Here is a 26,715-nt window from a genome sequence, read left to right on the forward strand (position 1 = left end):
GGAAAGTACCTGAGGATTAAAGAACATTATGATGAAGTGGTAATTCACAGACCCAGAGCACAAAGGATCCAACCAGTGCATTACTTCAAGAGAGAGGAGAGGTCATCTAGAACCAGACCCATGCAGACTTTCTACGCATCTCTCTGGGAATCCACTGTGCTGTTGAAATCTGCTCATATCCGCTAGCCTGACCAATCAGAGCAAGCGTGGAATGAATCAAGGACTGAGAGAATGGGTATTCTCCAGTTTCTTTGACAACATGTTGCTCTGATCTAGGGAGCTTCAAAAGAGCTGAAAACCTTATGTGTGTTTATTGAAGTGAGTTGCTTTAGGCTCTTGTCACCTTACCCATTTTGTGACATAATTTGTGAGAGGAGTGCTAATACACACATACATGTGTGCATGAAATAAAAACCAACCTACACACTGGAAAGAAGAATTAGAACCAATTAGAAGAAAGAAGTATCAGAGTGAGTGTATGTGTGCATGTGAAGCAGAAGGAGGGTGGTCACTAACAGGGGAATAAAAGGATATGGAGGGGGTGGCTTGACACAATACATCTGTGGTTGCAGTAACGAGAGAGAGAGTTCAAAACTTATGTAAGAAGGAGTGGAGGTAAGATAAGAATCCGAAGCTGGGTTGGAAAATATAAACCAAAGCAGGAGAGAAAAAACATTGCCTTTAGTGAGGGAAGAGAAAGGAACAGGGGAAGGAGAAGCAGAAGGACTGCTTGTACAGAGACAAGTAGAGACTGAAAAGCTGAGAAGTGTTGCCAAACAGGATACTACTGAATTCCATTCAACATGGAAAATGTGAGCTTCTCTTTTTTATTTTTCAAATGTTCTGTGACAGTAGCTGATATATCTTATGATTATATTTACATATTTCAACATTTTGAGTGTAATGTAACTGACTTTTATTTATTTTCTCTGCTCACAAATTGTGTTGTCATACCGCAGATGTCTTTCTATTGTGTATTTGTGCATGATGGCTTTGTATTTTAGCATGAATAAATGTGACTGTGGTGAACATGAAGTTCATTATGGTTCAAAAGCAGATAAAGTTGTTTAAGTTATTCAAAGTTTTTACTGACACCAATGCAAATATTATGAAATGTATTCAAATGTACATTTGACTATTCGATAGAATCGAAGAGATTGTTGCCTTTTCTTAGATCTTTTCCATGAGACTGACAAAGGCTTTACATGCCTAAGTCTGAAAGTGCTTGTGCTCTGGTTTTGAAGTATGTACAGATAAGATCTTGGCCCGAAATTACTGGCCATCTACCTATAGAGACCATGCCAGGAAACCTGCAGACCTTTTCCTTTTAACGTAACATAACCAGCTTCTTACTTTTGTAGATACAAGATCAAATGGCCTATTCAAACAATCTTTTATAGATCACATATCAGGCTCATTATGTTGGAAACATACAATGTTAATAGTCAGCTAGTTGTGCTTTGGAAAGTCATCGTGACCATCTACAGTCTATCATTTTCTGTACTGTATGTATTTTGACAAGAGAACTGGCAAGGAATTATATGTGGAAATTGGGACCTCTTGTCACCTGGAGAATATCCTTGAATTAAGCAAGAATATTAGTGAATAGTTGATTATTGTAACTCTCCCTGATAATATCTCTCTGATCAGAGGTGGACTGTGTTGTTGTAACAGATGGAGCTGCCACCTCGACCAAAACTCTTTGACTTCCATGGAGTCTCCATGACCCACTATTTCACTGACAACTGGGAGAACATACAAAACTTCCAGGCCAGGCCAGATGATATCCTCATTGCCACTTACCCCAAAGCAGGTCTGTGTGTGTGTTTGTGTGTGTGTTTGTGTGTTGTCAACATTTTGTAGAAATAAATCTTTGACATGCCTCTCTCTCCCCATTTCTCCATACTCCCTCCCCCTCTTTCTCTCTCCCAGGTACCACATGGGTCTCCTACATTCTAGACCTGCTGTATTTTGGTCAGACAGCCCCTGAGCGTCAGACTTCACTGCCTATCTATGAGAGGGTGCCTTTCCTGGAATGTGACTTCCATATTCTCCCTCCAGGTTAGAATACAACCCTGATATAACTCTACACACTGTGAAGCCTTTATCTTGATTACACATCAATAAAGTCTGCGTAGATCAAATCTTTGTCATGCTTGAAAACAGAATCCGGAAAACACCACACACAATACAATAACCTAAGTCCTCATCAACAACGTTTTTACTGTCACAAAGTTGAAGGACTTTTTGAATGACTTGAAATCTTATACTGTGAGAAGTTGTGCCAATCACATATTCCAGCTACATGACATTAAGCAGTTTTACTGTAAAGTCATCCTTATCTCCAAAAAGTAACCGATTCAGATCCCCACCCCTCTGTACACACAGGAACAGAGCTGGCAGACAAGTTATCCACCTCTCCTCGCCTCATCAAAACTCACCTTCCAGTCCAGTTGGTGCCCAAGTCCTTCTGGGAGCAGAACTGCAGGGTACATTATATGTAACTCTCTGCTTGTTGTCTGTGTAGTCTGTGAATCTGACTCTGCTCATGTCTGCTGGTATAGCATATGGTTAACATTTATGCATCGTCAAACCTCCTGTGCTGCATTTTGTCCAGTAAGTGAACTTAATTAATGACAATCCCCAATCCCTAATTAATGTGAATCCCCAATGGAGGGCAGCATAACACAATACACTAACTTTTGCAAACCTCTCTAGAACCAGCGTGCATCTCCGTGTGGATTGCGAAGACTCCAGTCTTTGTAAACAGTTTTTGTTGTCCTCATTTTTTCCTCTTCCATTTCCTTCTGTGTGGTTTGTTTAAGTGATATTGCCCGAGAAGCCGGTGCTAGGAGGATATATTGACATGGGTGTTGTTGGACCCGAGATGAAGTCGAGGTCCGGCAAACTGTACCAACATATCCTCCAAACACCGGCTTCGAGGGCATTATCACTTTTATACAACGGGTTGACAAATGTTCATTAAAAAAACATTATTTTGATGAATTTATTCATACTTTTTCATCCTTCCATGGGATGTAGTCCCATCAAAAATCTAAGGTTGCTACCCAAGCCGGCTGGTCATCCTTTCTATCGGATGACTCAGTTGTTATGTCTTTTTGTTCTGTATCTATAGGCGCCCCTCAGTCGTTCGTTCAAAATGTTTGATTGCCATACTGGTTGGCGATTTTCTTATACCTTGCTTGCTAGCTATCCAACTATGGCTAACTTACAGTCATGTCAAACAGAGCATCCAGAATTACTAGTGACATTTATTTGGAAACATGCATAACAATTAACTAATGATGCACGATTTCACCTGATGTAGAAAATATGCTCTCTCGTCAGGACACTGTTGTTCAGAGGAGCTAGCCAACAACACAGCTAACACACTCACTTCAAACTGAAGCTGAAAAGACTGCAAACTATCTACATTTCACTTCATTTTACCTGTTTCCTATTGACATTTCTTTGTATATATCCATAAAAATGATACCAGCTGATTCATGATTTAGACTGGCTGAGAAACGCTGCCTGCCTGTCTTTCTCATCCTGACTCCCAACACGTTCATTACTATGGGACCGCTGGAGACTGAATTTGAATATTGAAACAATGTTGCAAATGTCAGAGAGACAGACACCAAGGTTTATACAAATGCTAGTCTAAAAGAAATGTGAGAATGTCTAGATGATTGTTATAGTGGAGATCAAGTTTATAAATTGCCTGGATGGGCTGAAGAGACAGTGGATTGCGCAATGAGATAGAACAGAGTAAATAGGCATTTCAACATCATAGCTTTAGCCGGTGGTAACTTGTGGAACAGACACCAGCTGTAATGTGGTTTTAACCAATCAGCATGCAAGATTAGACCCACCCGTTGTATAATTAGATAATATACTCTTACATCAAGTTATGTTGTAATTGCAACGATTTCTCTCTCTCTCTCCCTCTCTCTGCAGATAGTGTATGTGGCCCGTAATGCCAAGGACAATGCAGTGTCTTATTTCCACTTTGACCGCATGAACAAGGCCGACCCAGAGCCAGGAGACTGGAACAACTTCTTACAGAGATTCATGGATGGAAAGAGTGAGTGAATGAGAGAATAAATGAGTGAATGAACGAGTCTGTGAACAAATCAATTACGAGTAAGAGAGATAGCACAGTACAGATGTTGATGAGGCTCTGTGATTCAGGGCTTATTGATCAGTATTTTTCCTGACTATATATGCAACTCTATCTATCTCTCTAACATCCTCTCATGTCCACATGGCTTCTTTCCTCAGTGGTGTTTGGTCCCTGGTACGACCATGTAACTGGCTGGTGGGAGAGGAAACAGACTCACTCAAAACTCCACTACGTTTTCTATGAGGATATGGTTGAGGTGAGTAGAACAACTACCTCCTGTGCCATAAAGGTTCTGACCTCTTTGCAGATTATGTAGCTCATTAACGTACATCAAGGCAGTGTGTATATCAGTGTTATATTGTTATATTGATAATCTCAAGAATTAGCTTTCAGTGAGGAAGAGTACTGTAGTAGGATGTCCCTTGTGGGTATCCGTAACCTATGTAGGACATGCACAGCATAGGCCAGTAGACATGCTGAAGCTTGTCGTGCCTCCTTATTTTAAATAATACTACATGGTGTCAGAAGGGTTTTAATAATCACAAAAACGTGAAGGACTTACCACGTGAATCATACAGCCGACAGACTGTTTCAAAGCAAGGAGGGCACAGAAACAGAGATTAGCAGCGTAGATCATAATTGGGCTAGTTAACGAGAGAGGACTATGTTACTGCGGGCAACGTTACAAGAGGTAGAAGCCGAGATGGGTCCAGCTGCGACGTCATCTCTCAGAGCACACATCCCTCAGGGTCTCTATACTGCCACCCAATGATACGGAATCTCAGTGCAGTGCACCTCTCAGGAAAAGAGGGGCTTTTGAAAGGAGTGGATGTTTTGAAAGGAACCATATACGGAGAAGTGGAGTGCGAAAGGTGCCACTCAAGACATCGCTTGGGTTATCAGATGTTACTCATGGTCTCCACAGATTACAGTATGGAATTTCAGTTCTGAAAAAAATGCAAATCAAATGTATTTATATAGCCCTTCTTACATCAGCTGATATATCAAAGTGCTGTACAGAAACCCAGCCTACCCCAAACAGCAAGCAATGCAGGTGTAGAAGCACTGTGGCTAGGAAAAACTCCCTAGAAAGGCCAGAACCTAGGACAAAACCTAGAGAGGAACCAGGCTATGAGGGGTGGCCAGTCCTCTTCTGGCTGTGCCGGGTGAAGATTAGAACAGTACATGGCCAAGATGTTCAAATGTTCATAAATGACCAGCATGGTCAAATAATAATAATCACAGTAGTTGTTGAGGGTGCAACAGGTCAGCACCTCAGGAGTAAATGTCAGTTGGCTTTTCATAGCCGATCATTGAGAGTATCTCTACCGCTCCTGCTGTCTCTAGAGAGTTGAATCAGCAGGTCTGGGACAGGTAGCACGTCCGGTGAACAGGTCAGGGTTCCATAGCCGCGGGCAGAACAGTTGAAACTGGAGCAGCAGCACGGCCAGGTGGACTGGGGACAGCAAGGAGTCATCATGCCAGGTAGTCCTGAGGCATGGTCCTAGGGCTCAGTTCCTCCGAGAGAGAGAAAGAAAGAGAGAAAGAGAGAATTAGAGAGAGCATACTTAAATTCACACAGGACACTGGATAAGACAGGAGAAATACACCTGATATTACAGACTGACCCTAGCCCCCCGACACATAAACTACTGCAGCATAAATACTGGAGGCTGAGACAGGAAGGGTCAGGAGAAACTGTGGCCCATCCGATGATACCCCCGGACAGGGCCAAACAGGCAGGATATAACCCCACCTACTTTGCCAAAGCACAGGCCCCAGACCACAAGAGGTATATATTCAACCACCAACTTACCATCCTGAGACAAGGCCGAGTATAGCCCACAAAGTTGTGTGAGTTGTCTTTGAACGTTAGCTACCTTTACTTATAAGAGCATACTGTAACGACATTCTTCGTTTGTCGAAAGAGAGGACCAAAATGCAGCGTGGTGGTTACTCATGTCTTTAATGAAAATATGACGATACATGAAATAACTAATGAATACAAAACAACAAACGGAACGTGAAACCTAATACAGCCTATCTGGTGAACACTACACAGAGACAGGAACAATCACCCACGAAATACAAAGTGAAACTCAGGCTACCTAAATACGGTTCCCAATCCGAGACAACGAGAATCACCTGACTCTGATCGAGAACCGCCTCAGGCCGCCAAGCCTACACTAGACACACCCCTAATCAACCACAATCCCAATGCCTACAAAAAAAAAAAAAACGACAACACAATAACCCATGTCACACCCTGGCCTGACCAAATATATAACGAAAACACAAAATACTAAGACCAAGGCGTGACAGAACCCCCCCCCCCCCCCCCAAGGTGCGGACTCCCGGACGCACCTCAAAACCATAGGGAGGGTCCGGGTGGGCGTCTGTCCATGGTGGCGGCTTCGGCTCGGGACGTGGACCCCACTCCATAAATGTCATAGTTCCTCCCCTTCGCGTCCTGGGATAATCCACCCTCGCCGCCGACCATGGCCTAATAGTCCTCACCCAGAACCCCACTGAACTGAGGAGCAGCTTGTGACTGAGGGGCAGCTCGGGACTTAGGGGCAGCTCGGGACTGAGGGGCAGCTCGGGACTGAGGGGCAGCTCGGGACTGAGGGGCAGCTCGGAACTGAGGGGCAGCCTGGAACTGAGGGGCAGCCCGGAACTGAGGGGAAGCCCAGTATTGAGAGGAAGCCCAGTACTGAGAGGAAGCCCAGTACTGAGATGAAGCTCAGGTAGGTAGTAGGCTCCGGTAGATCCTGGCTGGGTGGCGGATCTGGAAGATTCAGGTTGACTAGCAGATCTGGAAGATTCTGGTTGACTAGCCGATCTGGAAGATTCTGGTTGACTAGCAGATCTGGAAGATTCTGGTTGACTAGCCGATCTGGAAGATTCTGGTTGACTGGCAGTTCTGGCGGATCCTGGCAGACTGGTGGATCCTGGCTGACTGGTGGATCTAACTGATCCTGACAGACTGGCGACGCTGGGCAGACTGGCGGCACTGGGCAGACTGGCGAAGCTGGGCAGACTGGCGACGCTGGGCAGACTGGCGGTGCTGGGCAGACTGGCGATGCTGGGCAGACTGGCAACGCTGGGCAGACTGGCGACGCTGGGCAGACTGGGGGCACTGGCGGCGCTGGGCAGACTGGCGGCACTGGCGGCGCTGGGCAGACTGGCGGCACTGGCGGCGCTGGGCAGACTGGCGGTACTGGCTGCTCCATATAGGCTGACAGCTCTGGCGGCTTCTTACAGACTGACAGCTCTGGCGGCTCCGTGCTGACTGGCAGCTCCTTGCAGACTGGCAGCTCCTTACAGACTGACAGCTCCTTGCAGACTGACAGCTCCTTGCAGACTGACAGCTCTGTGCAGACTGACAGCTCCTTGCAGACTGACAGCTCCTTGCAGACTGACAGCTCCTTGCAGACTGGCGGCTCCTTGCAGACTGACAGCTCGGGCTGCTTCATGCAGACTGACATCTCTGGCTGCTCCATGCAGACTGACATCTCTGGCTGCTTCATGCAGACTGACAGCTCTGGCTGCTCCATGCAGGCTGGCAGCTCTGGCTTCTCCATGCAGGCTGGCATCTCCAGCTGCTCCATGCAGACTGACAGCTCTGGCTGCTCCATGCAGGCTGACAGCTCTGGTGGCTTCTTACAGACTGACAGCTCTGGCTGCTCCATATAGGCTGGCAGCTCTGTCTGCGCTGAACAGGCGGGAGACTCCGGCAGCGCAGGAGAGGAGAAAGGCTCTAGCTGCGATAAACAGGTGGGAGACTCCAGCAGCGCAGGAGAGGAGAAAAGCGCTGGCTGCGCTGAACAGGCGGGAGACTCCGGCAGCGCAGGAGAGGAGAAAGGCTCTAGCTGCGCTAAACAGGCGGGAGACTCCAGCAGCGCAGGAGAGGAGAAAAGCGCTGGCTGCGCTGAACAGGCGAGAGACTCCGGCAGGGCAGGAGAGGTGAAAGGCTCCGACAGCGCTGAACAGGCGGGAGACTCCGACAGCGCAGGAGAGGTGAGGCACACTGTAGGCCTGATGCGTGGTGCTGGAACTGGTGGTACTGGATCGAGGACACGCACAGGAAGCCTGGTGCGGGGAGCAGCTACCGGAGGACTGGAGTGTGGAGGTGGCACAGGATGGGCTAGACCGTGAAGGCGTACTGGAGATCTTGAGAGCAGTGTTGGCACAGGACGTGCAAGGCTAGGGATGTACACAGGAGGCCTGGTGCGTGAGGCTGGCACCAACTTCACCAGCCGACTAACACGCACCTCAGGACGAGTATGGAGCGCTAACCCAGGTGCCATCAAATCCCCAACACGTTCCGTCGGGCGAATTCCATGCAAAAAGCACCAACACAGCAACTCCCTCATTTCTCTCTCCTCCAATTTCCCCATTAACTCCTTCACAGTCTCTGTTTCGCTTACCTCCAACACCGGCTCTGGTTCTGGTCTCCTCCTTGGCTCCTCACGATAAACAGGGAGAGTTGGCTCAGGTCTATCTCCTGACTCAGCCACTCTCCCTCTGAGCCCCCCCCCCAATACATTTTTGGGGCTGCTTTTCGGTTTTTGCTCTGCGCCGCCGTGTCTTTCTTTTCGACTCCATTCGTCTATAGCCCTCCTCGCACTGCTCCAGCGAATCCCAGGCGGGCTCAGGCACTCTCTCTGGGTCGGCCGCCCACCTGTCTATTTCTTCCCACGTCGTATACTCAAAGCCTCTGCTGTCCATAACGTCCTCCCTTCGCTGCTGCCTGTTCGGTCCGAGTGTGGTGGGTGATTCTGTAACGACGTTCTTCGTTTGTCGAAAGAGAGGACCGAAATGCAGCGTGGTGGTTACTCATGTCTTTAATGAAAATATGACGATACATGAAATAACTAATGAATACAAAACAACAAACGGAACGTGAAACCTAATACAGCCTATCTGGTGAACACTACACAGAGACAGGAACAATCACCCACGAAATACAAAGTGAAACTCAGGCTACCTAAATATGGTTCCCAATCCGAGACAACGAGAATCACCTGACTCTGATCGAGAACCGCCTCAGGCAGCCAAGCCTACACTAGACACACCCCTAATCAACCACAATCCCAATGCCTACAAAAAAAACCAAAACGACAACACAATAACCCATGTCACACCCTGGCCTGACCAAATATATAACGAAAACACAAAAAAAAGACCAAGGCGTGACACATACATTAATTTTACAATATTGAATATTATTATATGGATGATATTCAATATTGAATATGGAATATTATTGAATATTTAAAATAATAATAATTGAAATATCAAGCCATGGTGGTTCTAGTTGTTATAGAATTAGAGCGTTTCTAGTATTTAAAGACTCTTTTTGAAATCCCCACTTCTCCTAATGTGGTTCCTTTATACACCCCCACTTTTCCTTAGAGATGCACTGAGAGATAACATATCAGTAGGTAGCAGCATAGAGACCCTGAAGGATGACTGCTCTGACAGATGACATTGCAGCTAGACCCTATTGAAGAAGCTGGTGGGATTTCAGGTCTGGTGACTCCCAAGTTCAATGCGCTCTTGCGCAAACCTGGACAGGCCAGTGGCTAGTGCTGACAGATTTCGCATTAGCTCCGCTGAGAATGTTGATTGTATGGTTTACACTATGGGTGATGAAACCGAGGACATATTAAAGGCTTCACTCTTGACTGAGGAAGAGAAACTTAACTGCAGTGCCCTTAAAGATTTCGTAGGACAAGACAACATTATATTTGAGAGAGGTTGGTTTAATGTGCGCAAACAGAAGCTGGGTGAAACCGCCGACAGCTTTATCACAGCTCTTCACAAGCTAGCGGAACATTGTCAATTTGACAGCTTGGCTCACTCAGGAAAGAACTGATCCAAAATCAGATTTTAGTGGGAATAAGACATATCTAACTTTCTGAAGTTATAGTTGGATTCACAGCTTACCTTGTCCAAAGCTGTAAATCACGCAGTGAGACAGTAAAAAACAGCAGGAAATGCTGTGCAGAGGAAGCTCTATGCAGACAGAGTGAAGAGAGTGAGGAAATATATGCGTTCTCATACCGTGCTAAAAAACCTGAGGGGAACACAGAGACAGACGTGGAAAAAACAATCACGGACAGGGCCAGTAACCAGTTCAAGCGTTTGTGGCAAATGTGGGAAATCCCCTTTCCACAACTAGAAAGATTGCCCAGGAAAGGATGAGGAATGCAGGAAATGTCACAAGAGAGGACACTTTTAGCTGTCTGACAATCAAAGTTTTGAAAAAGAAATTCCTAGACTACAAGGTGACTACAAAATCTGCCTCAAGAAGGATGACATCCCCAATGCCATTACCACCCCCCGCGATGTGCCTATCCCTTTATTGGTCAAAGTAAAGGATGAATTGGGGAGGATAGAAGAAATTGAGGCTGTGTCTAAAATAGAGAGTCCCACTGACTGGTGTGCAGGGACGGTGATGGTTCCCAAATGCCAATGGGGACATAAGGATCTGCATGGACATGACTAACTTGAATGAGGCACTCTGCAGAGAGAGACACATCGAACAGTCGCCGGCCCAGTTGGATGGCTCACATGTCATCACAAAACTGGATACCACTCAGGATTTTAGGAGATACCGATGTCACCAGAGAGTAGGGCACTCACAATGTTTATAACACGGTTTGGCCGCTACTGTTTCAACGTTTTGCCATTTGGAATCGCTTCCGGTTCAATTACAAAGACGCATGTCCCAGCTGTTGGATGGGCAAAGTGGAGTCATAGTCCACGCGGACGCGTGCTTGATTGCGGATGGGACAGAGCAGAACATGAGGACTCACAGCAGTTCTGACTAGACTCCAGGACACTGGCTTGACACTCAATGAAAAAGGCACCTTCTCACAGTCAGAGGTCTTGTTCTTGGGACACAGAATCAGTGCAGCTGGAATAGAACCGGACAAGGACAAGATCAGTGCCGTCACATACATGCTCCTCCCCCAGAACGTGGCTGAAGTTAGGACCTTTTTAGGCGTGGTCACATACGTGGGTAAGTTCCTCCCACAGGTTTCAGACAAAACCGAACCCATAAGAGAATTATTAGCCAAAGGGAATGACTGGTCATTGGGTCACATGCAACATGCGGCGTTTGAGAAAGTCAATGGAGACCTGGACCCACAGAGAGTGCTGGCCCAGTACCGTCCCCACGCTAAGACAAAGGTATCAGCACATGCATCGTCTTTTGGGCTAGGGATTGTCCTCACTCAGATGCAGGACAACATGGACTGGCAGATAATACTTTTAGATAATACTACAAGTACAGTATCCAGTGTGTGTTTTCCTGCAGGATACGGGGAGAGAGCTGGACAGGCTGTGCTCCTTCCTAGGTTTGTCTCCTTCAGCAGAGGAAAAGGAGAGGGTGAGAGGAGGAGTGCAGTTTGATACTATGAAGAAGAACAGCATGGCCAACTATTCCACCGTTCCAATCATGGATTTCAAGATCTCTCCATTCATGCGAAAAGGTAGACTTCTCCATTTCTCCCCTATACCTCTCTCTCTGTCAGTCGTTCCCTCCTCCCCTCTCTATGTCCACCACCTTTTCTTTGCTCATTACTCTCTCTCTCTCCCAATCTCCCACTCTTCAGGAAAGGTTGGTGACTGGAAGAACCATTTCACTGTAGCCCAGAATGAACAGTTTGATGAAGACTATAAGAAGAAGATGAAGAACACCACCGTACAGTTCCGCACTGTAGTCTAGGGGTTGTGGTCAAGTTGATTGTCTGATTGTTTGTGGTCAGGTTGATTGATTGTTTATTTGGCGCACATAGACCTACGATAGGCTTGGCTGGGGTGTCAGTCTTCCATTTGTCCACAGTTAACTGGGCTATAGTGTTGAAATATACAGGGTGAGGATCATATCGTATCATATCCTGGAGTGTGAATGAAAAAGATCATGAAGTGTCTTATAATATCATTTTTTGAGAATGATTGATGCTACTTTGAGATATGAGCTATAGGTTGAGAACTAAAAACAAAGGTAAAATGAGGACATGCTGCACAGTACATTCTTAGCAATGTGAGCTATTTGTAAATCCTCTTGCCTGGTCTGTTTTTCAGTGTCTGAGAAAAAACAGTGAGAGTCGATACAGTAATAAATATGTAAATGGAGTAGAGCATTGTTAAGCATCAAGCATTGTTTTATGCTGTTTCAAAAATATACATACTTTGAAACTGTAACAATTCCTACTCGTATACTATATACAGTATGACTAAACGTAATATATTGATGTTCATGTACTTGTACTTAAAATATTATGAAATGTCTTTATGACCCAAAGCAATTAAAGAGCCAGTAATTTGCACATACACACACCCTCCACGTTTCACAACTGTCTCAGCTGTATGTTCACTATGCCTGTGAAAAGTCTGACACTTGCACTGTAAAAAGGGGGATGGGGCTGTTGTTCATCTGAAGTGATTCTACTGTTTAGAATGATAGAAAATTACACTTTGGTTCTTCCAACCTACTTTATTTAATTTGCCTGAAATCAAATAATGTATTTTTTATTTAATGAAAGTTTCTAAATTGCTTCCAACTGTCATGATCGTTAGAATAACTGGACCAAAGCGCAGCGTGATCTGGGTTCCACATCTTTTTATTGCTAAATAAAACTCACAGAAAACCCAAACAATAAATCTCAAAACGAAACGTGAAGCTAACAATAAAACTAACAGGCAACTATCCATAGGCAAGATACTAGGAAGAACAAAAGGGAAAATGGCTGCCGAAATATTATCCTCAATCAAAGACAACGACAAACAGCTGCCTCTGATTGGGAACCATACCTGGCCAACATGGAAACATAATCCCCTAGATGACCCACCCTAGTCATATCCCGACCTCACCAACATAGACAATAAAAAGCTCTCTATGGTCAGGGCTTGACAGTACCCCCCCCCCCCCCCCCCCCTCCCCCAAGGTGCGGACTCCGGACTCAAAAACTGACTTAATAGGGGAGGGTCCGGGTGGGCATCTACCGTCGGGGGCGGTTCCGGTGCGGGGCGAAGCACCCACTCCGCTCGAGGATATGTTATCCTCAATGGCGGCTCTGGTGCGGAGATTGTTACCGGATGCTCCGGACCGTGGATCGTCGCCGGAGGAACCGGACTGTAGATTGTCGCTGGGGACTCCGAACCGTAGATCGTCGCCGGGGACTCCGGACCATGGTTCATCGCCGGGGACTCTGGACTGAGAACCACCGCTGGAGGCTCAGGACCGCAGACTGTCGCGGGAGGCTCTATACCGCAGACTGTCGCTGGAGGCTCTGGACCGAAGACTGTCGCTGGAGGCTCTGGACTGCAGACTGTCGCTGGAGGCTTTGGACTGCAGACTGTCGCTGGAGGTTCCAGACCGTGGGCCGTCTCAGGAGGTTCTGGACCGTGGACCGTCGTAGGAGGTTCTGGATTGTGGACCGTCGTTGGAGGTTCCGGACTGTGGACCGTCGTTGGAGGTTCCGGACTGTGAAACGTCGCCGGAAGCTCTGGACTGGGAACTGTCACCAGAAGCTCTGGACTTGGAACTGTCGCCCGGAAGCTCTGGACTGGGAACTGTCGTCGGAAGCTTGGTGCGTGGGGCCGGCACTGGTGGTACCGGGCTGGTTACACACACCTCAGGATGAGAGTGAGGAGCAGGCACAGGACGTACTGGACTGTGGAGGTGCAGTGGAGGCCTGATGCGTGGGACCCGGCACTGGTGGTACCGGGCTGGTGACACACACCTCAGTGCGAGTGCGGGGAGAAGGCACAGGATGTACTGGACTGTGGAGACGCACTGGAGGCCTGATGAGTGGGACCGGTACAGGTGGCACAGGGCTGGTGACACGCACCTCAGGGCGAGTGCTGGGAGGAGGTACAGGATGTACTGGGCTGTAAAGGCGCACTGGGGATACAGCGCGTAGAGCCGGCGCAGGATATCCTGGACCAAGGAGGCGCACTGGAGACCAGGCGCGCTGAGCCGGCACAACCCGTCCTGGACAGATACCCACTTTAGCACGACAAGTGCGAGGAGCTGGCACAGAACGCACCGGGCTGTGAATGCGCACTGGAGACACAGTGCGTATCACCGCAAAACATGGTGCCTGACAGGTCACACTCTCCCCATGGTGAGTACGGGGAGTTGGCTCTGGTTCACTCCCCTCAACTTTCGCTGCCCACTCCTCGCTCAATCTCTCCCAATATACCTCCTCTGTCACGATCGTTAGAATAACTGGACCAAAGCGCAGCGTGATCTGGGTTCCATATCTTTTTATTTCTTATTGAAACTCACAGCAAAATCAAACAATAAATCTCAAAACGAAACATGAAGCTAACAATAGTACTAACAAGCAACTATCCATAGACAAGATCCCACAAAGCACAAAGGGGAAATGGCTGCCTAATATGATCCCCAATCAGAGACAACAACAAACAGCTGCCTCTGATTGGTAACCATACATGGCCAACATAGAAACATAATCCCCATGATGACCCACCCTAGTCACACCCCGACCTAACCAATCATAGAGAATAAAATGCTCTCTATGGTCAGCGCATGACACCAACAACTCATTCGCATGCACATTCAATAGCGGCAGGGGCAATGTAGTGGTGACAGCTTATCAGAAGAGTTGGAGGTGTGGCTAATGGGTCTTTTTTTTCACACGTGAGAGTGAATGTCATTCCAGTTAATGTGGTCTATTGTATTTGATATTAAATGTTAAACTTCTACTCTTATGGGAGATTCCAGAGTGGTGCCTGAGACCGTGTTTTCCACCACCATCAACAAAACACGAAATGATGTCATTTCTCCTGGAAGAATGTTGTTTCATCCCTCCAATAGAGTTCCAGACACTTCTAGAATCTATGTTGAGGTGCACTGAAGCTGTTCTGGCTGGTGGTGACCCAACGAGCCTATTAAGACTCTTTATGTTGGTGTTTCCTTTACAAGGAGCATTCAGTCAGTCAGTCAGTCAGTCAGGACTAATACTGTAAGTTACCTTTACAAGGAGCAGTCAGTCAGTCAGGAGGACTAACAAGGAGCAGTCAGTCAGGAGGACTAACAAGGAGCAGTCAGTCAGGAGGACTAACAAGGAACAAGGAGCAGTCAGTCAGCATCTGTCTGTGTGTGTGTGTGTGTGTGTGTGTGTGTGTGTGTGTGTGTGTGTGTGTGTGTGTGTGTGTGTCTGTGTGTGTGTGTGTGTGTGTGTGTGTGTGTGTGTGTGTGTGTGTGTGTGTGTGTGTGTGTGTGTGTGTGTGTGTGTGTGTGTGTGTGTGTGTGTGTGCTTCGATGGAAGGGGGGGATTGAATATGTTTGGGGTCAGGTCAGGTTTGTAAAGGCATCCACAAACATAGGTTTGGTCTGTTCCTAGCAGAACTCAGTGAGGCGAAGCAAGCCTCGCATTCTCCCTTAAAAAGCCATTCGCTTGAAAAACAAGAAACAAGCAGCAATTCTACTGTTTTGTCCTCTTGAGATGGTGTTGTGGGAAATACTGAATCAAATAGCTTGTGAATCGAAATAGACTTTATTACAGAGAGTAACAAAGCCAAGCAATTCCATGGAAGAACTGACTCTTCATTCTTAGTGCTTGGTTTTATACAGTTTTACCCTTACATAACATCATCACTCCACTTTGTGAATCTTGTTGTCTTACTTAGTTTCCATTCTCTTATTGGCTCAGACATTGAGGCATAGATTCTATTGGTGGAGTGACATGCATACTCCTACTGGTGCCTAATCACTGATTAGCTAATGTTCCTGTCAAAGGTCTTCACATGTTCAGGCCGATGTTGTCTATGTATGATTAACCCATGTGCATGTCCAATAGCCTTCACAAGATGGCCCATGGCCCAGACCAGGCATGTCTTGTTAATCTACCATGCCTCATCCACACAGATTCTGCTTGCGTTCAGTTTTTTACATGTTTAATGTTTAACTCGATGTTGTTGCAGCTTTGTACACTCACATGGGCTTCAGCCTTCATTCTGCTTACACATGTCTAATATGTCAACTTATATCAATTTTTCTTTCTACTTCAAAGAGAACAGTATAGTCACTAAGAATCACCAGATGGCATATAAAAAACACAGCCAGCACACTTCCTCAAATAGTCTGAATTAATCTAAGATAATTCAATAGTTTTTACGTTTTTGCCGAGGAGGTCTTGGTTGAGGAATTTTACATCTAATTAAGATGAATGGTGCAGTATATTTCAAGTGAAAAAAATAGCTTGAAAACTAGCCGTCTGTCATTGAATGACAACAAACACTTAATTGAAGAATCCCTACTGTTGACCAATCACAGAACTTCGACTTACCTCAAGAATGTGTGCTTCAACAGCCCACAAAAAAAACGTTGAATACCAAAACGAACAAAAATGACACAAAATGTTGTCATAATATTTGCTCAAACTGTTTTGACTGGGAAGCATATGGTAAGCTTAAGGTAATAATAACTTTGCTCAATTCTGTGTCCAGCTGCCACCTAGTGGTGAATATCTGGTAATGTAAGTGCCCCTGACGATGTAGTAGTGGCACATGAGATACTGAGAGGGAGAAAATAAATAAAGCCCCTCACCTCTGGAGTAGATCCAGAACAAACAGACCCTTTCCCTCAAGGGAAAATAAAATGATGGAAGAGAGAATGGGGAGGAGACAGGAAAGGAGGAACACAGAGAATAAATTAGGAGTCATTTTGTAAGCCGTGCATTCACCCTGAGGTATCTTACTCAGAAAGAGCAGGGTAAGTCAGTTATTTTGGTATGTTGGAATTGCTATCATGTGTAGTATGGTTTTACTGTCACCATTTGAGAAACATTAAGACTTAGGCTTTGTTAAAAGGATCCGACCCTTTCTTTAATGTTTCGCCTAAAATGACATACCCAAATTAAACTGCCTGTATTTCAGGACCTGAAGCAAGGATATGCATATTCTTGATACCATTTGAAAGGAAACACTTTGAAGGTTGTGAGAATGTGACATTAATGTAGGAGAATGTAACACATTAGATCTGGTAAAAGATTATACAAAGACATTTTTTTTAAACATTTTTTTCTGTAACATCATCTTTGAAATGCATGATAAAGGCCATAATGTATTATTCCAGATCAGGCACAATTTATATTTTGTCCACTACATGGCAGCAGTATATGTGCAACATTTTAGACTGATCCAATGAACTGTTGCACATCTGTTCTAAATGTTGTATCAACACTGACCAAGTGTGCCTAATTTGTTTATTAATACATTGTCAAGTTCATAATTGTGCACTATACTCAAACAATAGCATGGTATTCTTTCACTGTAATAGCTACTGTAAATTGGACAGTGCAGTTAGATTAACAAGAATGTAAGCTTTCTGCCCATATCAGATATGCCTATGTCCTGGGATTTTATTTGTTACTGATAAGGTAATTTATTTTTAAGGTAATGACTAAAGAATTCCACCCTGAAACATAATGATTAGATTATGAAACATATATAATGAATAATTAGACAAACGTAACTATTAGTAATTATTTGATTATGTAACATGTATAATGAATTAGAATGATACACTTCAGTCTAATAAGGTTTGGTCGAGACAAGTAGAAATGTGTGTGTGTGTGACTAAGAAAATACAGAGAACAATTAAACTGTGCATGACCTGACCTGGTTAGATCTCTGAGAAACTTATGGCAGGAAAGGGAGTCCCATCAAGGTCCCTCTAATCTTGGGAGGATGGAACTGCCAGCTTGGTAGTGATAAACGAGTGGTGAGAACTATGGGGAAAGATACATCCCACCTACTGTTTGTGTGTCTGTATGTGCGTGTATGTGCGTGTAGTAGGTAGGGAGGGGGTGAGTTATAAAATGGCATGTCTTTGTATTATGGACTTTAGAACGTTCTTGTGAATAAAGAGCCAACCTTTTGCATAAGCTGAGTATTTTCCTAATTATTATTAAACCCTGGGTCTTGCAAACCTCGGGGATTGGTCAAAGCTTAAGTAATTGTTAGTTATCATCATTGGGATAGAAAATTCTCGTGACAGCTTGGTCCTTTGAGCCGGATCTCAATATCTGCTTCTGTCATTCCATAGAGACACCGAAACCATGCACGGGCGGATTAAATATCCGTAGAATAAAGACCTGGCCCCATTCGGAGGGTACTGTACAGGCCGGTGGCAAACTGGTATGTGACAGAAACGGTGACGAGATCCAACCAACATTGAAACCTCAGCTGCAATTAATAAGGTCAGTGCTTTTTATTCACGAATATAGGGGATAATATCTGTATGATTGCATGAATAAATGAGGTAAACGATTTTAATGTACTCTGGGTGTTAGATGCTAAAATATCCAAAGTAGTTTATATCTGGTGACCTGTCTTTAGAAATTTGTGTGGAGAAAAATGTTTTAACTTCCTATGGCAGGGGGCAGTATTGAGTAGCTTGGATGAATATGGTGCCCAGAGTAAACTGCCTGGTGCTCAGGCCCAGAAGCTAAGATATGCATTAGTAGATTTGGATAGAAGACAGTCTGAAGTTTCTAAAACTGTTTGAATGATGTCTTTGAGTATAACAGAACTCATATGGCAGGTGAAAACCTGAGAAAAAATCCAACCAGGAAGTGGGAAATCTGAGGTTTGTAGGTGTTCAAGTCTTTGCTTATCCAATATACAGTGTCTATGGGGTCATATTGCACTTTCTAAGGCTTCGACTAGATGTCAACAATCTTTAGAACCTTGTTTCATGCTTCTACTGTGAAGGAGGAGAGAATAAGAGCTGATTGAGTAAGAGGTCTGGCAGAATGTCATGAGCTCAGTCAGGTGTGCGCCCGTGAGAGGTAGCTGCGTTCCTTTTCCTTTCTAAAGACAAAGGAATTCTCTGGTTGAAACATTATTGAAGATTTATGTTAAAAACATCCTAAAGATTGATTCTATACATCGTTTGACATGTTTCAACAAACTGTAATATGACTTTTCGTCTGAACTTTCGCCTGGACTTGCCCGCGCCTCGTGAGTTTGGATTGTGTACTAAACACGCAAACAAAAAGAAGCTATTTGGACATAAATGATGGACTTTATCGAACAAATCAAACATTTATTGTGGAACTGGGATTCCTGGGAGTGCATTCTGATGAAGATCATCAAAGGTAAGTGAATATTTACAATGCTATTTCTGACTTCTGTTGACTCCACAACATGGCGGATATCTGTATGGCTTTGTGCGCTTACTCAGATTATTGCACGGTGGGCTTTTTCGGTAAAGCTTTTTTGAAATCTGAAACAGCGGTTGCATTAAGGAGAAGTTTATCTAAAGTTCCATGCATAAGACTTGTATTTTCATCAACATATATGAGTATTTCTGTAAATTGATGTGGTTCTCTGCAAAATTACCGGATGTTTTGGAAGCAAAACATTACTGAACGTAACACGCCAATGTAAACTGAGATTTTTGGATATAAATATGAACTTTATCGAACAAAACATACATGTATTGTGGAACATGAAGTCCTATGAGTATCATCTGATGAAGATCACCAAAGGTTAGTGATTCATTCTATCTCTATTTCTGCTTTTTGTGACTTTTTGTGCTTTCGTCGTAAAGCCTTTTAGAAAACATACACTGTGGTGGGATTAACAACAAGTTTATCTTTAAATGGTGTAAAATATTTGTATGTTTGAGGAATTTTAATTATGAGAATTCTGTTGTTTTGAATTTGGCGCCCTGCACTTTCACTAACTGTTGTCATATCGATCCCGTTAGCGGGATCTAAGCCATAAGAAGTTTTAAAGCTAGAAACCAGATATTAGCAGGGTTGGAGTCTAGCATTTTCTGGTGATCAACTCTCAAAAATTGGATTATTATTATTATTTATAACACAGCCATGTTTCCCAGCCAAAGATAGAGTCACAAAAGCAGAATTAGAGATAAAATGAATCACTAACCTTTTGATAATCTTCATCAGATGACACTCATATGACATGTTACACAAGACATTTATGTTTTGTTCGATAATATGCATATTTATATCCACAAATCTCGGTTTACATTGACGCCATGTTCAGAAACGCCTCCAAAATATCCGGAGTAATTACAGAGAGCTACGCCAGATAACAGAAATACTCATCATAAACTTTGACGAAAGATACATGTTCTACATATAATTAAAGATACACTCGTTCTTAATGCAACCGCTGTGTCAGATTTTTTTTTTACGTTACGAAAAAAGCCTACCATGCAATAATCTGAGACGGCGCTCAGACGTAAATATATTTCTCCGCCATGTTGGAGTCAACAGATATACGAAATTACATCATAAATATTCCCTTACCTTTGATGATCTTTTATCAGAATGCAGTGCAAGGAGTCCTAGTTCCACAATAAATCATTGTTTTGTTCCATAATGTCTAATACTAGTGTCCAATTAGCTGCATTTGCTAGCACTTTCAGCTCACATGCCCAAAAGCTGACGCTGGTCCAGGAGAACTCGGACGAAAACTTCAAAAATATATATTCCAGGTCGAATAAACTGGTCAAACTAAGTAGAGAATCGATCTTCAGGATGTTATTTTCATATATATCCAACAACCGGAGCATACGTTATCATCTGCAGCCAAATGGAACGATGGGGATATCTACAGACAAATGCGCAACAGGGAAATTGCATTCTGCCAGGACAGTGACTCATTCCCCTCCCATTCGTTCAAAGTTCACACTAGAGGCTCCATTCCACGTTCTACTGAATGAGGACATCTAGTGAAAGGCATAGGAGGTGCTAACAGATCCATATCTTATTTGGAAGTGAAGAGGCGATGACTTAAAATTAGACCCACATTCAGAATTTCACTTCCTGTTTGGAAGATTGCCTGCCCTATGAGTTCTGTTATACTCACAGACATAATTCAAACAGTTTTAGAAACTTCAGAGTGTTTTCTATCCAATAGTAATAATAATATGCATATATTAGCAATCTAGGACAGAGTAGGATGCAGTTCACTATGGGCACGCATTTCATCCAAAGTGAAAATACTGCCCCCTATCCCCAACAAGTTAATGACATGGCAGAATAGAATAGCATTGAATATGTTACTGGCCGAGAAGGGTGGTGTGTGTGTGAAATTCGGATCAGCATGCTGTACTTACATTCTTAAAAACACAGCTCCAGACGGATCAGTGACCAAGGCCCTGGCCGGTTTAACATTTGTAGGCAAACCTATCAATGGAGCGTTATTCCTCTCTATGTTTGAATAATTCAACCATTTGGATCGCTAAAAGATTCTGTTCAAGTTTCATATCCAAGCTTAAACAATACTGTGGTGATCCTTGATCGAATACATGTCCGACTTTTACAGATGGAGCTGCCACCTCGACCAAAACTCTTTGACTTCCATGGAGTCTCCATGACCAACTACTTCACCGGCAACTGGGACAATGTACAGAACTTCCAGGCCAGACCAGATGACATTCTCATCGCTACCTACCCCAAAGCAGGTCTCTCTCAGTCTGAGGTTGATGTTTCATTAAAGATTGTGTTTGGGTTTGTGAATGACTGTGTACGTTTCCCCTATCTGTATTCCTCTCTTAGGAACCACATGGGTCTCCTACATTCTAGACCTGCTGTATTTTGGCCAGACAGCCCCTGAGCGTCAGAGACCCATCTTTGAGAAAGTTCCTTTTCTGGAGTTGCTCATTCCTCTTTACCCTCCAGGTTAGAATAAAGCACTGGAAAACATAATCATACCACTCCCAATTTGTAATTCTTATGTAAAAAATGTATCTGATGTCTTCAAAGCAGTAACTAAAATCTTCAATATCATGACAGACACTGCTGAACAGTGATAATATCCATCCAACATTATTTTGCATTATTATATTGTTTGTCCTAGGGGTGGAGGTGCTGGACAAATTAACCACCTCTCCTCGGCTCATCAAGAGTCACCTCCCAGTCCAGTTGCTGCCCAAGTCCTTCTGGGAGCAGAACTGCAGGGTGCAGTATTTGCAACTTGTCCTCTGTTTCTCCACTATATAACCACTATATACACTGCTCAAAAAAATAAAGGGAACACTAAAATAACACATCCTAGATCTGAATGAATGAAATATTCTTCTTAAATATTTTTTTCTTTACATAGTTGAATGTGCTGACAACAAAATCACACAACAATTATCAATGGAAATCAAATTTATCAACCCATAGAGGTCTGGATTTGGAGTCACACTCAAAATTAAAGTGGAAAACCACACTACAGGCTGATCCAACTTTGATGTAATGTCCTGGACAGTCTGTGGTGCAACGTTGGTGGATGGAGCGAGACATAATGTCCCAGATGTGCTCAATTGGATTCAGGTCTGGGGAACGGGCGGGCCAGTCCATAGCATCAATGCCTTCCTCTTGCAGGAACTGCTGACACACTCCAGCCACATGAGGTCTAGCATTGTCTTGCATTAGGAGGAACCCAGGGACAACCGCACCAGCAGATGGTCTCACAAGGGGTCTGAGGATCTCATCTCTGTACCTAATGGCAGTAAGGCTACCTCTGGCGAGCAAAGAAATGCCACCCCACACCATGACTGACCCACCGCCAAACCGGTCATGCTGGAGGATGTTGCAGGCAGCAGAACGTTCTCCACGGCGTCTCCAGACTCTGTCACGTCTGTCACGTGCTCAGTGTGAACCTGCTTTCATCTGTGAAGAGCACAGGGCGCCAGTGGCGAATTTGCCAATCTTGGTGTTCTCTGGCAAATGCCACCTGCACGGTGTTGGGCTGTAAGCACAACCCCCACCTGTGGACGTTGGGCACTCATACCACCCTAATGGAGTCTGTTTCTGACCATTTGAGCAGACACATGCACATTTGTGGCCTGCTGGAGGTCATTTTGCAGGGCTCTGGCAGTGCTCCTCCTTGCACAAAGGCCGAGGTAGCGGTCCTGCTGCTGGGTTGTTGCCCTCCTACAGCCTCCTCCACGTCTCCTGATGTACTGGCCTGTCTCCTGGTAGCGCCTCCATGCTCTGCACACTACGCTGACAGACACAGCAAACCTTCTTGCCACAGCTCGCATTAATGTGCCATCCTGGATGAGCTGCACTACCTGAGCCACTTGTGTGGGTTGTAGACTCCGTCTCATGCTACCACTAGAGTGAAAGCACCGCCAGCATTCAAAAGTGACCAAAACATCAGCCAGGATGCATAGGAACTGAGAAGTGGTCTGTGGTCCCCACCTGTAGAACCACTCCCTTATTGGGGGTGTCTTGCTAATTGCCTATGATTTCCACCTGTTGTCTATTCCATTTGCACAACAGCATGTGAAATTTATTGTCAATCAGTGTTGCTTCCTAAGTGGACAGTTTGATTTCACAGAAGTGTGATTGACTTGGAGTTACATTGTGTTGTTTAAGTGTTCCCTTTATTTTTTTGAGCAGTGTATAAATGCAATCTCTCTCTCTCTCTCTCTGCAGATAGTGTATGTGGCCCGTAATGCCAAGGACAGTGCTGTGTCTTATTTCCACTTTGACCGCATGAACAGGACACAGCCAGAGCCAGGAGTCTGGAACAACTTCTTACAGAGATTCATGGATGGAAAGAGTGAGTAAACGAGAGAATAAAGGAGTGATTGAATGAGCAAGTGATAATAGTCCCCATTCACACTATTAATTTGTCTACTCTGCACTTCCTCAGTGGTGTTTGGTTCATGGTACGACCATGTGACTGGCTGGTGGGAGAAGAAACAGACTCACTCAAAAATCCTCTACCTCTTCTATGAGGACATGGTTGAGGTGAGTAGAATATTGATGCTAGTTGTGTGTTACAGTAGTATTAAGATGCATCTAATGAGCTCAGTGCACACATATGCTCAAGAGCCATTTTAACTGCTGCTCTAGGAGGTTAGCTGTTTTTCCATCTAACGTGTATGTGATCCTACAGGATACGGGGAGAGAGATGGACAGGCTGTGCTCCTACCTAGGTTTGTCTCCTTCAGCAGATGAAAAGGAGAGGGTGAGAGGAGGAGTGCAGTTTGATAATATGAAGAAGAACAGCATGGCCAACTATTCCACCCTCTCAATCATGGATTTCAAGATCTCTCCATTCATGCGAAAAGGTAGACTTCCCCATTTCTCCCCTATACCTCTCTCTCTGTCAGTCGTTCCCTCCTCCCCTCTCTATGTCCACCACCTTTTCTTTGCTCATTACTCTCTCTCTCTCCCAATCTCCCACTCTTCAGGAAAGGTTGGTGACTGGAAGAACCATTTTACTGTAGCCCAGAATGAACAGTTTGATGAAGACTATAAGAAGAAGATGAAGAACACCACCTTACAGTTCCACACTGTAGTCTAGGAGTTGTGGTCAAGTTGATTGTCTGATTGTTTGCGGTCAAGTTGATATATTGTTTATTTGGCGCATATGGACCTACGATAGGCTCGGCTGGGAGAATAGAATGGAGAATAGCATTATTAAGCATCAAACATTGTTTTATACTGTTTCAAAAATATACATACTTTGAAACTAACAATTCCTATTTGTATACTGTATACAGTATGACTAAACGTAATACATTGTTTGTTTGATTGTATTTATTTTTACAGGGACAGTGCACATGAATCAACGTTTGAGTAAAAGTTCTAGTTTTAGCCAGCCGGCTAATTTTCAACCGCAGTCCCTGGGCGGTTAAACACAATTACAATGCATACAATCAATGAGCAGTGAGCACACACAGAGCAACATAGGACAAGCAAGACATAGCATACAGATAGTGCAACAATGCACAAAAAAGCAACAAGACAAAATCCATAAAAGCAACAAAGTGTTTCCACACCTCACAAGCTACAGACAACAGCCAAAATGGTAAGCGGCAATACACAGCTTGTCACGGCCGTCGTTAAAGAAAGACCAAGGTGCAGCGTGGTGAGCATACTTTTTATTTTGTAAAATAACAACAACAAAAAACAACCGTGAAGCTTACAAGGGCATTAGTGCCACTAACTCAAGTCAACTTCCCACAAATAACAAAAGGAAAAAGGCTACCTAAGTATGATTCCCAATCAGAGACAACGAATGACAGCTGTCCCTGATTGAGAACCATACCCGGCCAAAACAAAGAAATACAAAAACAAAGAAAATAGAACATAGAATGCCCCCCCAAATCACACCCTGACAAAACCAAAATAGAGACATAAAAATCTCTCTGAGGTCAGGGCGTGACACACCTAGGGATTATGTTCACAAATCTGATTGACCTTTAGCCATGTCTTCATGTTTTTTTGTGAAAGTGGGATAGGTGAGAGTCAATACAGTAATGAATATGTAAATGGAGAAGAGCATTATTAAGCATCAAGCATTGTTTTATTCTGTTTCAAAAATATACATACTTTGAAACTGTAACAATTCCTAATCGTATACAGTATGACTAAACACAATACATTGATGTTCATGTACTTGTACTTAAAATATTATGAAATGTCTATATGACCCAAAGCGGTCAAAGAGCCAGTAATTTGCACATACACACACCCTCCACATTTCACAGCTGTCTCAGCTGTATGTTCACTATGCCTGTGAAAAGTCTGACACTTGCACTGTAAAAAGTGGGATGGCGCTGTTGTTCATCTGAAGTGCTTCTACTGTTTAGAATGATACAAAGTGTAATTTTCTATCTTCCAACCTACTTTATTCAATTTGCCTGAAATCAAATAATGTATTTTTTAGATCAGTGTGATTTTTGTTATTTAATGAAAGCTTCTAAATGGCTTCCAACAACTCATGTGCATGCACATTGAATAGCGGCAGGGGCAATGTAGTGGTGACAGCTTATCAGAAGAGTTGGAGGTGTGGCTAATGGGGGCTTTTTTTCCACACGTGAGAGTGAATGTCATTCCAGTAAATGTGGTCTATTGTATTTGATATTAAATGTTAAATTTCTACACTGCCAGCATCTGTAATGATACTTAAATAAATGCATGTGGTACTATAAGTTCCTGATGAGGCTTTATGTTGAGGTAGCCAATGCTTGGTTATTATCTTCTCAACTACTGTATGAACTTTTACCTGTGACATTTGACCTCCTCACCAGACCTCCTTACCAAGTAACATTACAGAGTATCTTTTTGTATTGATTGTGGGTGTCTAACAAGCAACCTGGCACTAAAAAAGGTTGATGCAGTAGGTGAAAGATGTGTACACGCTTCACACAGTGCCAAGGCACACACTCTGCAGCCTAGTCTCTGGTCAGGTTAGAGTTAGACACACATACACTTTTGAAAAGTGATTTAGACAGTTTGTTGAGGACAATGCAATGCAGGATGTTTAAGGGCACAGAAAAGACAAATACACTATCTACCCCAGGACACTCAGTAGCCTATCAGGTGTGTGTGTGTGTGTGTGTGTGTGTGTGTGTGTGTGTGTGTGTGTGTGTGTGTGTGTGTGTGTGTGTGTGTGTGTGTGTGTGTGTGTGTGTGTGTGTGTGTGTGTGTGTGTGTGTTTTGATGGAAGGTGGGGGATTTAATATGTTTGGGGTCGGGTCAGGTTTGTAAACTCTTCATTCTTAGTGCTTGGTTTTATACAGTTTTACCCTTACATAACATCATCACTCCACTTTG

At 44.2% G+C, this 26,715-nt stretch overlaps 2 protein-coding genes across 4 annotated transcripts; both read left to right on the plus strand.

Annotated features, from left to right (window-relative positions):
- The first annotated feature begins 456 nt into the window (after positions 1–456).
- LOC109869773 (cytosolic sulfotransferase 3) lies at positions 457–12,480 on the plus strand. 2 transcript variants are annotated; one of them, XM_031803894.1, is made up of 8 exons: positions 457–812; positions 1,675–1,813; positions 1,933–2,061; positions 2,389–2,489; positions 3,961–4,087; positions 4,285–4,382; positions 11,454–11,628; positions 11,752–12,480. In XM_031803894.1, the coding sequence occupies exons 1-8, from the start codon at positions 804–806 to the stop codon at positions 11,862–11,864; spliced, it is 891 nt and encodes a 296-aa protein (XP_031659754.1). In that variant the 5' UTR covers positions 457–803; the 3' UTR covers positions 11,865–12,480. The 2 variants fall into 2 exon arrangements, with proteins under 2 accessions (XP_031659754.1, XP_031659755.1); XM_031803895.1 differs by having other exon boundaries at positions 555–812; positions 1,651–1,813.
- Positions 12,481–16,692: 4,212 nt separating this feature from the next.
- LOC109887908 (cytosolic sulfotransferase 2-like) lies at positions 16,693–26,108 on the plus strand. 2 transcript variants are annotated; one of them, XM_031803896.1, is made up of 9 exons: positions 16,694–16,883; positions 18,219–18,372; positions 21,476–21,614; positions 21,709–21,831; positions 22,010–22,110; positions 23,581–23,707; positions 23,801–23,898; positions 24,047–24,221; positions 24,345–26,108. In XM_031803896.1, the coding sequence occupies exons 3-9, from the start codon at positions 21,476–21,478 to the stop codon at positions 24,455–24,457; spliced, it is 876 nt and encodes a 291-aa protein (XP_031659756.1). In that variant the 5' UTR covers positions 16,694–16,883; positions 18,219–18,372; the 3' UTR covers positions 24,458–26,108. The 2 variants fall into 2 exon arrangements, with proteins under 2 accessions (XP_031659757.1, XP_031659756.1); XM_031803897.1 differs by lacking the exon at positions 18,219–18,372 and having other exon boundaries at positions 16,693–16,883.
- Positions 26,109–26,715: the final 607 nt, after the last annotated feature.

Source organism: Oncorhynchus kisutch, linkage group LG24 (genome assembly GCF_002021735.2).
Source record: "Oncorhynchus kisutch isolate 150728-3 linkage group LG24, Okis_V2, whole genome shotgun sequence".
NCBI classification, from domain to species: domain Eukaryota; kingdom Metazoa; phylum Chordata; class Actinopteri; order Salmoniformes; family Salmonidae; genus Oncorhynchus; species Oncorhynchus kisutch.